Source organism: Hyaena hyaena, unplaced genomic scaffold (assembly GCF_003009895.1).
Source record: "Hyaena hyaena isolate Hyena2069 unplaced genomic scaffold, ASM300989v1 scaffold_73, whole genome shotgun sequence".
Taxonomy (NCBI): Eukaryota; Metazoa; Chordata; class Mammalia; order Carnivora; family Hyaenidae; genus Hyaena; species Hyaena hyaena.
Window position 1 is genome coordinate 1,697,971 of NW_024080705.1, and position 12,573 is coordinate 1,710,543.

The window sequence follows — 12,573 nt, forward strand, 5'->3', positions numbered from 1 at the left end:
GACTAACACATATAATCAATGTTATTTTGAAGTACATATCTTTTTTTTTATTTATATATATTTTTTTATTTCTAGGAGAGAGAGAGGGAGACAGCGTGAGCAGGGGAGGGTCAGAGAGAGAGGGAGTCACAGACTGAAACAGGCTCCAGGTTCTGAGCTGGCAGTCAGCACAGAGCCCAACGCGGGGCTCAAACCCATGAATCGCGAGATCATGACCTAAGCGAAAGTCAGACGCTTAACCAACTAAGCCACCCAGACGCCCCAGTACATATCTTTTTTTAACAGTGCTTAAAAGTTTATAAACATACCAAAATGCTCTGATAAGAAATTCAACCAGTAAGATTTTTCTGGCACAAACAGGATCTCAAATACTTCTTCAATGGATAAAATTTTTAATGTTTTCTAACTGTGCAATGACGCCAAAGAAATATTATTCTCCAGCTTCAAATAAAGGAATACCTTTGAAGTACCAAAAATAAAACTAATCCTTGCAAGAAAAACAAAAGAGTAAATGGAAGCTTTTATTAGTGAAACAGGTCAATTTATTATATTTCCAACAAGGCCTTTTCCCTCTATAAATGAGACAAACTACTTTACAGTACCTTACAACAATATAACTTAGTTTTTTATGTTTTCAGAAAAGGAAAAATTTCTCTGGGAATTAGGAAAGTAAATATTTGAGGAAGAATAACTACAGGAAGTTACTTTTCAATTAACAGGCTTGTCTACCAGATATGCAACTCCAGAATTTTTCTTCTTAATAAATCTATCAAGTACTAGCCAACAAAGAACCTACCTTTAGAAAACTGAGGCAGAAAGGTTTCTACTTAAATAGGAAATAAGCAATCTAACATACCAATCACACATCACCTTAACAAGGCAATTTACATAATTAGGTATAAATTATTATCTCTATGTTGATTAAGGTCTTAGCAAAGACTCAATTGGTCTCTTATCTCAAGCTCAAACTGCACTCACCTGGCTATAAAGGTAAACATCACAATGGAATTGGGCCATTTGACTAAGGGAGAAACTCTCTTTAATATTGCACATTTTCTTTCATTAATAACAAGGATTATTAAGTCAGGGCCATCTTGGTTCTGAATCTCTCCATTTTTGTTGGAAGAAGGCTCACCATCTCTTTACTAAGTTCTAGCTCCACTTCTATTTCCTGGGCAGCCTCGGGGTGCTTTTCACAGTAATCAACAATAAATTTGTAATGTTCCAGTGATGTTGCCAAATTTTCTAGCTCTTTCTTGGGATCTGCAGTGATGATTTTGCCATAGAGACGGGCAACTCGAAACTTAGCTAACATGGCAGGGCGAAGAACATCTTCCCCTATATGCTCAGGAAATACTTTGTTTGGGTCTCTCAGGGAGTCTAAGAAGAGCTGGTAGTACTTCAGCGCTGACTTATTAAGGTTATTTATTTTCTTTACAATGTGCGAATCAGGATCCCTCAGCTTGTCGGCAATGGCAACCTTCAAATCCATCATATCATAGTAAGCATGTGCAATCTCAAACTGAATCTGTCTGTTGACCAACAGGTAATACTGTGGATTCAGGTCTACAATGAGGGGCTCTAACATGGCTATTCTACGTTTATGCATCTTGCACCGTCTTTCCATATCAGTTTCAAAGAATGCAAGCACCTTAAACAGAGCACTGTGGTCTTGGACAACTTCAATATGGTCAGTGACATAACCATCAATCTGAAAGAACTCTTTTGCCTCAAAGACATAGTGTTGACCCAATAAGAAAAGTTCTCTGGCTTCTTCAAAATCTAAAGGTCTCAAATAGCTCACTTTCTCTTCCACTGCAGAGATGGCATCACACAGCTCACCGGTTCCAAACTGCACGGCTTTTTTCCTCACGCTTTCTTCCTCATCTAGTTCCTTTTTCCTCAAAGCTCTAAGTTCAGACTGTTTATCAAGATCAAGCTCTCCTATGTTGTCCTGAAACAAAAACATAAATTATGGTTACGTAGGACACTGATCTCCTGCTGTCAAATGATACAGCAAACTTAAGAGTAAAGAAAAGAAAGCCCTCTTCCAGCTGGGGTTAGGGAGGTAGTATAATCTTTTTCTTTTTTTTAATGTTATTTAGAGAGAGAGAGAGAGAGAGCACACATGCACATGGGGCAGAGAGATATGGAAGAGAGAACTCCTCTAAGCAAGGTTCTGTGCTGTCGGAATAGAGCCTGAGTCCGGGCTTGAACTCACAAACTGTGAGATCATAACCTGGGCTAAAATCAAGAGTTGGATCCTTAACCAACTAAGCCACCCAGGCATCCTGGGAGGTACTATAATCTTAAACACCTTTTAAAACTTCTTTCTTCTAATTATATTTCAATGTATTAAAAATGTAAGAAATAGCGGAGCGCCTGGGTGGCTTAGTCGGTTAAGCGTCCGACTTTCGCTTAGGTCATGATCTCGCAGTTCGTGGGTTCGAGCCCCGCGTCGGGCTCTGTGCTGACTGCCAGCTCAGAGCCTGGAGCCTGTTTCAGAGTCTGTGACTCCCTCTCTCTCTGACCCTCCCCTGCTCACGCTGTCTCTCTCTCTCTCCTAGAAATAAAAATATTAAAAAAAAAAAAAAAGTAAGAAATAGGGGCACCAGGGTGGGTCAGTTGGTTAAGCGTCCAACTCTTGGTTAGACCTCAGGTCATGATCTCACAGTTTCCTGAGTCTGGGCACTGTGTCAGGCTCTGCTCTGGCAGCATGGAGTCTGCTTGGGATTCTCTCTCTCTGACTCCCCTGACTCACTCTGTCTCTCTCAAAATAAATTAATAAACTTAAAAAATGGTTAAAGTGGTAAAAATTTTTAAATGTAAGAAATAGGAAAAATTATTTAAATAAATTAAGCTGCTTACATATAACTTTCCTTTTTGGAGAACTAAAGCTTATTTATAGTTTCTCCTTCAGGTAAGACAAATGCATATAAAAGAACTTTAGAGACTCTGAAACATTATACACATGTAAGACTATAATCTATATTCTAAAATATTTCAGAGGGGCGCCTGGGTGGCTCAGGCTCAGTTAGTTATGCGTCCAACTTCAGCTCGGGTCATGATCTCACAGTTTGTGAGTTCAAACCCCACATCGGGCTCTGTGCTGACAGCTCAGAGCATGGAGCCTGCTTCAGATTCTGTGTGTCCCTCTCTCTCTGACCCTCCCCCACTCACACTGTCTCTGTCTCTCTTTCAAAAATAAACACTAACAAAATTTTTTTTAATATTTCACAGTGATACCATTAAGATTAATGATATGATGTTTACGCTAGAAGTCATCTAGTGAAATATAGAGAAATGTTCTAGGTCTCAGAGACACTAAAGTGAAGATACAGTTTAATCTACCATCATAGTTAAAGTTATCTCCCCTAATCAGGGTAAAAAAAAAGGAAAAAAAGGTTAAATGGTTTACAAAACAGACTAAGTTCATCCTCCTCTTCCTGGACAATAAAACTGAACCTCAGATTCTTCTGTGCTCAACCCCCTAAGCCCTTTCTTCCTTCCGCTCAACATTGTCTCCAGATCTGCACTGTTTGAAACAGTAGCCACTGGCCACATTTGGATGAATGCTGGGCACTGGAAATGTGGAAAGTTCAAACTGAGATGTGGGCTGGATGTATAAAATATACACTCAATTTCTAAGACTTAATACACAAATGATTTTAAGTCTCTTTAATTTAATACTGATGACTTACAGAAATAACATTTTTGTTAATACTCTGGGCTTAAAGAGAATAAAATTAATTCACCTTCTTTTCTTTTCTAACGTGGCTATTAGAAAATTGAAAATTACAGGGGTGCTTGGGTGGCTCCATTGGTTAAGCGTCTGATTCCTGGTTTTGGCTTAGTTCTTGATCTCATAGTTTGTGAGTTTGAGCCTCGGGGCAGGCTCTGTGCTGACAGCACAGAGCTTGCTCTGGATTCTCTCTCTCCTTCTCTCTCTTCCCCTCCCCTGTTCTCTCTCTCTCTCAAAATAAATAAACTTTTTTAAAAAGTTGAAAATACATGGCTCGCCCTCTATTTCTACTGGACAGCGCTGCTCTACAGGTGCCTCTGCATACTCGTGGCTGCAACTGTCATCCGTGGGAGGATGACTCACGAGCGTATGGCTCCGGCCCACACCGCTTCTCAAGCTCCAGGCGCATAACTGCAGTTCCCTGTCTGACCTCTCCTCTAAGAACAGTCAGAGGCCCCACATCCGCAGGACGCCCACAACAGAACTCCTTGCTCAGCAGTTTCCCACTCTAGTGCTGTTTTAGTGAAGAAGCCTCATCAACCTGGAACAGCCAACAACCTAGGAAACATCCTTGAGATGTCCCTCTGCTCTTCTCTGTCCTGCACATTCAACCTACCACCAAGTCCTTTATATTTTGCTCCCTAAACACCTCTGGGATCCACTCTTTCCTCTTCTGTCTCTTCTGCCACCATCCTAGATCACCTGGACTGTTCCAGTGGTCTTCTAACTGATCTCCTCCCTCCACTGTTGCTTCCCAATTTATTCTCCATTCTGCTACCTAAGTCGTCATTCCAAAACCCTTCACGCCTTCATTCCTCGAAGGCCCGGCTCATTCCAGCCCCTTTCTGACTCTGTTTATATCACCTGCTCTCTCACTCTGCTCCAGGCTCACAGGCCTTTGTTCCATCCATCTAATTCCATGCTCCCTGCACAGAACATGCTGTTTCCGCTGGCTGGAATGCTGTGCCTTCTTTTCTCTAGTCTAGCTAATTCCCACTCATTCCCAGAGCTTCCTTCAAATGTTACTTCCTCCTATATGTCTTCCATCATGTGTATCTCGTCTGTGGACTTCTCAAAGTTGCACTTTTACATGAAGTAAAAACCCAGATCTATTCTTTATCAGACGACAATGACTAGCATAGAGCTGGCATAAATAAATTTGTGTAGGTCATAAGCTTGGATTGAAGAATATTTTTCAGGTAAATAGATGATCAAAAGATGAAATTAAGGAAAATCTGAGTAATTTAATAGCTGGCAACTAACTATTTGATTAAAGCAAGCACGTGAAAGTTCTAGTGTCCAGTATGGAAAATATCAACTAAATGAAGGGTCTGAGTTAAATGAGTGTATTTTGCCTGACACAATTACTTCATATGCAAACCCTAAGTCTCCAAAATTGTATTTACTTCCTTGCTTTCAGGCTGCTTTGCTTATTTATATGTTTTCTAGGTCACTTTCTGAGCAGAAGAAGCTGACAGCTCTTTCTGGCTCCAACTTCTCTAGATGAAAAACTCCCAGTTCTCCCTACTTCCTTTCTTTCCCAAATATGCCTCAACTTTACCCTCTACCTCTAAAATGCTCTCATCTTTGCACGACATACGCTTCTGGGGTTTTGTGGTTTGTTTAGTTTTATTTTGTCTAGTGGTTTCATAGGTTCTATATTTATGCTAGTAAAACTTACTGAACTTTAATGCATGCGTGCAAATAAAATAAGCATAACTCCTCCAGGAAAGCCTTCTATGTTATCTACATATAGTATATTGCTTAGTGGTTAGAAACTAGGATGCAGTATGAAGTAGCAATAATGATGATAACCATTAACATTTACTGAGGACTTATTGGGGTGCCTCAGTTGGTTAAGCATTTGACTTCAGCTCAGGCCATGATCTCGCAGTTTGTGAGTTCGAGCCCTGCGGTTGTGAATCTGGAGTCTGCTCCAGATTCTGTGTCTCCTTCTCTGTCTCTTCCCCTCTCCCACTTGTGCTTTGTCTCTCAAAAATAAATAAGTGTTAAAAAAAATTTTTTAAACATTTATTGAAGACTTAGTATGCCTAGGGCACCTTTCTAAGTCCTTTGCATATATATTAATTTAACTCTGATAACACTATTAAGCAAGTACCATTATTTAAAAAATTGTTTTGATGTTTATTTATCTTTGCGAGAGACAGAGTGTGAGCAGGGGAGGGGCAAGGAGAGAAGGGAGACACAGAATTTGAAGCAGGCTCCAGGCTCTGAGCTGTCAGCACAGAGCCCAATATGGGGCTCAAACTCACAAACCATGATATCATGACCTGAGCCAAAGTCAAATGCTTAACCGACTGAGCCACCCAGGTGCCCTAAGTACTATTATTATCACCATCTCCTTTGTGAGAAAATTGAGATAAAGTTTAAGAGTAAATTGCCACAAACATACAGCTATAAACTGCCAGGGCTGTTTCCAGATATATATTTTTTATAAAAATACATATAAATACACTTATATACTATATAAAGTATTTAAGGTTACTAAGAATTGTTTCCTACCCTCAAATTGCTTATAGTCTAAAAAGTGGTGAAGGAATAAGATAAGAATATGAACAGAGATAATACAAAGCAAAATCTAAGTGACTTATGAAGGGCAAGGAAAGTTCTATGGAATTTAAAGGAGGAAAATGTTATCTGTAAGGTATGAGGAATTATCCACTGAACAATTAATTTGTTGAGAACCTACTATGCCTGGAGATAATGATAATATGAATATGATGCAGCCCCCACCTCTCAAGGAATTTATATTCTATCCAAAGAAGAGTCTCTAAGGAAGAAGTGGTATTTGAGATGAACCTTGAACAACTAAGATTCTAAAAGGTAGAGATGGGAGAGCAAAAATATTTGAGAGCATTCTGCATGCCTTGCATAATAAACATGCAGTGAGCCCAATGAGCATTAATTCCCATTTTAAGCTTTTACTTACATCCTGCTTATTTAAGAAAGAAACAGCATTACCTGCATGGACAGCTGGGCATTCTGCAGGAGAGTCAAACAATATTTGATCCAGCATCTTGCTATTTCTCCTTTTCTTTGATGATAAAGCTCTGGCACATCTCCTTCAGCTTCCGTAGCTAAAATTACACATGATTTGTCTAAGTTAATGGTCACAATTCCTACCACCAGAGGAACTCACTGCTATTATTTTTTTATATTTCTTTCTGGGTTTTCCTTATGTATTATTTGGAGGTAAAAACTAAGGTCACATGCATATTCAATTTTGAATGCAGCTTTTTCTTTATATATTATACCTCTAACACTTTACCCATAGCTTATCAACTCTTATAACATTTTCACGTACAGCATCATATACAATTAAAGAGATGCTCCCTACTTTATATAACCATTCTTTTACTTCTGGGCATGCGTCGTTTCCAATTCTTCTATAACAGACAAGTCTAAACAAAAAGATCTTTGTGCATAAATCTGTCTGGATTTGGTTTATTTCCTTAGGACAGATTCCTAGAAGGAGGATTTACTGGGTCAGAGTTTATAATGCCCTCTGTAACATGAAGTCACATCTTCCATCACCATATTAGATTTAATGCAGTATTTCTATGAACCTGTGTACTTCCCTCTGTAGTCTACTTTTCTCCATCAACACGGGTGTGCCACTAACACCAAGTACAGCAATCCCATACTCAGCTCTCCAGGGAGAGAGTCAAGTCACTAATGTCCCATGCAACACAGAACATGACACTGAAACAAGTCACTGGTGGTTTGATTATCTCCTTCAGATGAACTTTTATTTCAGCAGAAAAAGCAGCTTTATCTCCAACAGTAAAACTAAGGAAACAATGTACAGTCGATTCTCATTATGTGTGGTAGTTATGTTCTACAAAGTCACCGTGAACACTGACTGAATCAGCAAATGCTGAAACATCGCTCCTCAGGAAAATACATGGTTAGATTCCTATGAGCTTCTGGTCACATTTTTACCAACTGATCAATATGTTTAACTTTATTTTTAGTGTGTTTCTGTTTAAAGACTCCTTATTTAATATGTATTGTGGACTCATTAACATTGAACTCACAACCAACAGCATTACAACTTGTGCCTGAAGGGAGCTTCTCTAACGGTCATTTCTCCATAAGGTTCATCAGGGCCTTTGTGTGCTTAGGGACATTGGACAGCACTTCAGCAATACATTTGGGGGCAATTTTAAAAAATGAAATCGCCAAGAAAAAACACACAAAAATGTGAAAAATGGGAAACTAAATAAACCACAAAAAGGACACTTCTTCATAAGAGTTGAAACAAGAAGGCAGAGGGAGTGTTGCCTTGTTCAACATCAGCTGGGAATGTGCACCTCAGGTGACTCAAATGTCTGCAAATGACCACAGAATGCCCCAAGTACTGAGTTTGGGGTTATAAATTAATTGTAACAACAGGTGAATTTGCAAATAGGGAACCCACAAATAATGGGGAATGATGTACTTTGGAACTTGTACTTAGATGTGAAGTCCTTTTTCTTTCTTTTTCAGAGATAGCTTATGTATCTGGGTACTTGACTTCCTTGGTTTGGAAGCAAAAGTTATTGGGTTGATAACTTAGTAAAATGTGCTCAGGGGCCCTGTGTAAGTATGTTACTGATTTTATAATAATAAAAAGTACCAATCTTCTTTTTTTAATTGAGGTACAACTGACATTATAGCTGAGCCCTGAACAACACGGTTTTGAACTGCATAGCCTATTTATACATGAATTTTTTTTAATTCAGTACTGTAAATGTATTTTCTCTTCCTTATGGTTTTCTTAACATTTTCTTTTCTCTGGCTTATTTCATCGTAAGATTAGAGTATATAATATACACATATACAAAATATGTGTTAATTGTTATGGTAGGGCATCTGATCAGCGGTAAGCTCTTATTAATTTAAGTTCCAGGGAGTCAAAAGTTACGCATGGATTTTTAACTACACAGGAGATAGGCACCCCTAACACCCAACATTATTCAAGGATCAACTATAGTGTTATACACACAATTATTTGATGTTTATATATATTGTGAAATGATCATCACAGTAAGTCTGGTTAATATTTATCACCATACATAGTTCAGTTTTTCTTGTAATGAGACTTTATTTTTTTGATGCTTATTTTATTTATTTATTTTGAGAGAGAGAGAGAGAGAGAGAGTAGAGGAGGAGCAGCTAGAGAGAGAAGAAGAAAGAGAATCCTAAGCAGGCCCCGCACTGTCAGCACAGAGCCCTACATGAGGCTCGAATTTTTTGGCACACTCAGAGGGTATATCTTTAAAGTCTCATTACAAGGGGCACCTGGGTGGCTCAGCCCGTTAGGGCATTCAACTCTTGATTTCAGCTTAGGTCATGATCTCACGGTTCGTGATTTCGAGTCACATGTGATGAGTTCAAGCTCTGCATCAGGCTCTGACAATGCAGGGCCTCCTTGGGATTCTCCCTCTCTCTGCTCCTCCCCTGTTCCCACTCTCTATCTCTCAAAATAAATAAACAAACTCAAAATAAACAAACTTAAAAACACACACACACACACACACATATATATATATATATACACATACATACATATATATATACACACACACGCGCGTACTTTCTTAGCAACTTTCCAATATTCAATACAGTGTTAACTGTAGTCACCATGTTGTACATTACCATCCCATGACTTATTTATAATTGGAAGTTTATACCTTTCACTAAAAAGGACTTTTTCTTTCTCTCCTTTTCCCGAATAACAATCTATTGTATATATACATCACATTTTATTTTATTTATTTATTTTCTCCAGGAATAGAATTTAATGATTCATCATTTACATATAACACCCAGTGCTCATCCCAACCAGTGTCCTCCTGAATGCCCCTCACCCCTTCAGCCCTTCCCCCAGCCAACACCCTGGCAGTAACCCTTGGTTTCTTCTCTGTATTTAAGAGTCTCTTATGGTTGGTCTCCCTCTGTTTTTATATTATTTTTGCTTCTCTTCCCCTATGTTCATTTGTTTTGTTTCTTAATTTCCACATATGAGTGAAATCATATGATAAGAATGACTTATTTAGCTTAGCATAATACACTCTAGTTCCATCCATGTTGTTGTAAATGGCAAGATTTCATTCTTTTTGGTTGCCGAGTAATATTCCATTCAGTGTATATTCCACATCTTTATCCATTCATCAGTCAATGGATATTTGGGCTCTTTCCATATTTTGGCTATTGTCCATAGTGCTGCTATAAACATTAGGGTGCATGTGCCCCCTTTGAATCAGCATTTTTGTATCCTTTGGATAAATACCTAGTAGTGCAATTGCTGGGTCATAGGGTAGTTCTATTTTTAATTTTTTGAGGAACCTCCATACTGTTTTCCAGAGTGGTTGCACCAGTTTACATTCCCACCAGTGCAAAAGGGATCCCCTTTCTCTGCATCCTCCCAACACTGCTGTTGCCTGAGTCGTTAATTTTAGGAATTCTAGCAGGTGTGAGGTGGTATCTCATAGTGGTTTTGATGATGAGCAAATGTTGAGCATTTTTTCATGTGTCTGTTAGCCATCAGGATGTCTTCTTTGGAAAAATGTCTATTCAGGTCTTTTGCCCCCCCCCTTTTTTTTTTGAGAGAGAGCGTGAGCAGGGGAGGGGCAAAGAGAGAGGGAGACACAGAATCTGAACCAGGCTCCAGGCTCTGAACTGTCAGCACAGAGCCTGATGCAAGGCTTGAACTCACAAACTGTAAAATCGTGACCTGAGCTGGAGTCAAACGCTTAACCAACTGAGACACCCAGGAGCCCCTGCCCATGTCTTCAGTGGATTATTTTGTTTTTTGGGTGTTGAATTTGGTAAGTTCTTTATAGATTTTGGATACTAACCCTTTATCTGATACGTCATTTGCAAATATCTTCTCCAATTCCATAGGCTGCCTTTTAGTTTTGCTGATTGTTTCCTTCACTGTGCAGAAGATTTTTATTTTGATGAGGTCCCAACAGTTCATTTTTGCTTTTGTTTCCACTGCCTCCAGAGATGTGTTGAGTTTGGGGCGCCTGGGTGGCTTAGTCAGTTAAGCGTCCGACTTTCACTTAGGTCATGATCTTGCAGTTCGTGGGTTCGAGCCCTGCGTCGGGCTCTGTGCTGACTGCCAGCTCAGAGCCTGGAGCCTGTTTCAGTCTGTGACTCCCTCTCTCTCTGACCCTCCCCTGCTCACGTTGTCTCTCTCTCTCTCTCTCCTAGAAATAAAAAAAAAAAAAAAGAGATGTGTTGAGTAAGAAGTTGGTGCAGCCGAGGTCAAAGAGGGTTTTGCCTGCTTTCTCCTCTAGGATTTTGAAGGCTTCCTATCCCATGTTTAGGCCTTTCATCCATTTTGAGTTTATTTTTGAATATGGTATAAGAAAGTGGTCCAGGTTCATTTTTCTGCATGTTGCTGTCCAGTTTTCCCAGCACCATTTGCTGAAGAGATTGTCTTTACTCCAATAGATATTCTTTCCTGCTTTGTCAAAGATTAGTTGGCTGTACATTTGTGGGTCCATTTCTGGGTTCTCTATTTTATAAAAAAAATTTTTTTAATGTTTATTTATTTTTGAGAGACAGAGTGTGAGCAGGGAAGGGGGAGAGAGAGGGGGAGACATAGAAGATGCAGCAGGCTCCAAGCTGTCAGCACCGAGCCCAACACAGGGCTCAAACCCACAAACCATGAGATCATGACCTGAGCCAAAGTCAGATGCTTAACCAACTGAGCCACCCAGGTGCCCCTGGGTTCTCTATTCTGTTCCACTGATCTATGTGTCTGTTTTTGTGCTAGTATCACACTGTCTTGATGATTACAGCTTTGTAATATAGCTTGAAGTCCAGAATCCAAAGCTGTGATGCCTCCAGCTTTGGTTTTCTTTTTCAGGATTGCTTTGGCTATTTGGGCCCTTTTCTGGTTCCACATAAGTTTTAGGACTGTTTGATATAGCTCTGTGAGGAATGCTGGTGTTATTTTGACAGGGATTGCCACACCACATTTTCTTTATCCACTCATCCATCAATGAATACTTAAGTTGTTTTCAGGTCTTGGTAACTGTAAATAATACTGCAATAAACATAGGGTTACATATATCTTTTCAAATTATTGTTTTCTTTTTCTTTGGGTAAATACCCAGAAGTGGAATTACTAGCTATATGTTATTTCTATTTTTAATTTTTTGAATAACCTCCATATTGTTTTCCACAGTGGCTACACCAATTTACATTCCCATCAACAGTGCACAAGGATTCCCTTTTCTCCACATCCTTGTCAACACTTGTTATTTCTTGTTTTTTTCATGAAAGCCATTCTCACAATTACGAGACAGTATCACACTGGTTTTGATGTGCTCAAATATATATGTTAAATGTGACTTTTGATGACTAAGGAAACACTACAATTAAAAACTAGACATCTGGATAGATTACTTATGTAGTATTCCAACCACAAATGTATAATCTGATTCTTCTTTTTAATGCTTATTTATTTTTATGAGAAAAAGAGAGCGCGCACACACACACAAAAGTGGGAGAGGGACAAAGAGGGAGGGAGACAGAGGATCCAAAGCAGGGTTGGAGTGGACAGCAGAGAACCCAATTCGGGGCTCAAACTCATGAACTGTGAGATCATGACCTAAGCCGAGGTTGGATGCTTAACCAACTGAGCCACTCAGACACCCTATAATCTGATTCTAGCTTAAGGAAACATCAAACACCAACTGAAGGAAATCCAATGTAATAACTGGCTTATATTTTTCAAAAATATCTGTGTGATGAAAGAGAAAGAAAGGCTGAGGAACTGTTCCAGATTAAAGGACAGTAAACTTGGTGGCTCA

The 12,573-nt window shown here is 39.2% G+C and overlaps 1 protein-coding gene across 1 annotated transcript in view; it reads right to left on the reverse strand.

Moving 5' to 3' along the window:
• Positions 1-519: 519 nt before the first annotated feature.
• Positions 520-12,573, reverse strand: part of LOC120232522 (kinesin family binding protein) — a 39,720-nt gene continuing 27,666 nt past the window's right edge. Inside the window, exons 6-7 of the mRNA XM_039233313.1 lie at positions 6,725-6,840; positions 520-1,954 (exon numbers count right to left, since the gene is read on the reverse strand). Coding sequence (XP_039089244.1) covers positions 1,079-1,954; positions 6,725-6,840 — 992 coding nt within the window. The 3' untranslated portion in view covers positions 520-1,078. The remainder of the gene's footprint in view (positions 1,955-6,724; positions 6,841-12,573) is intronic.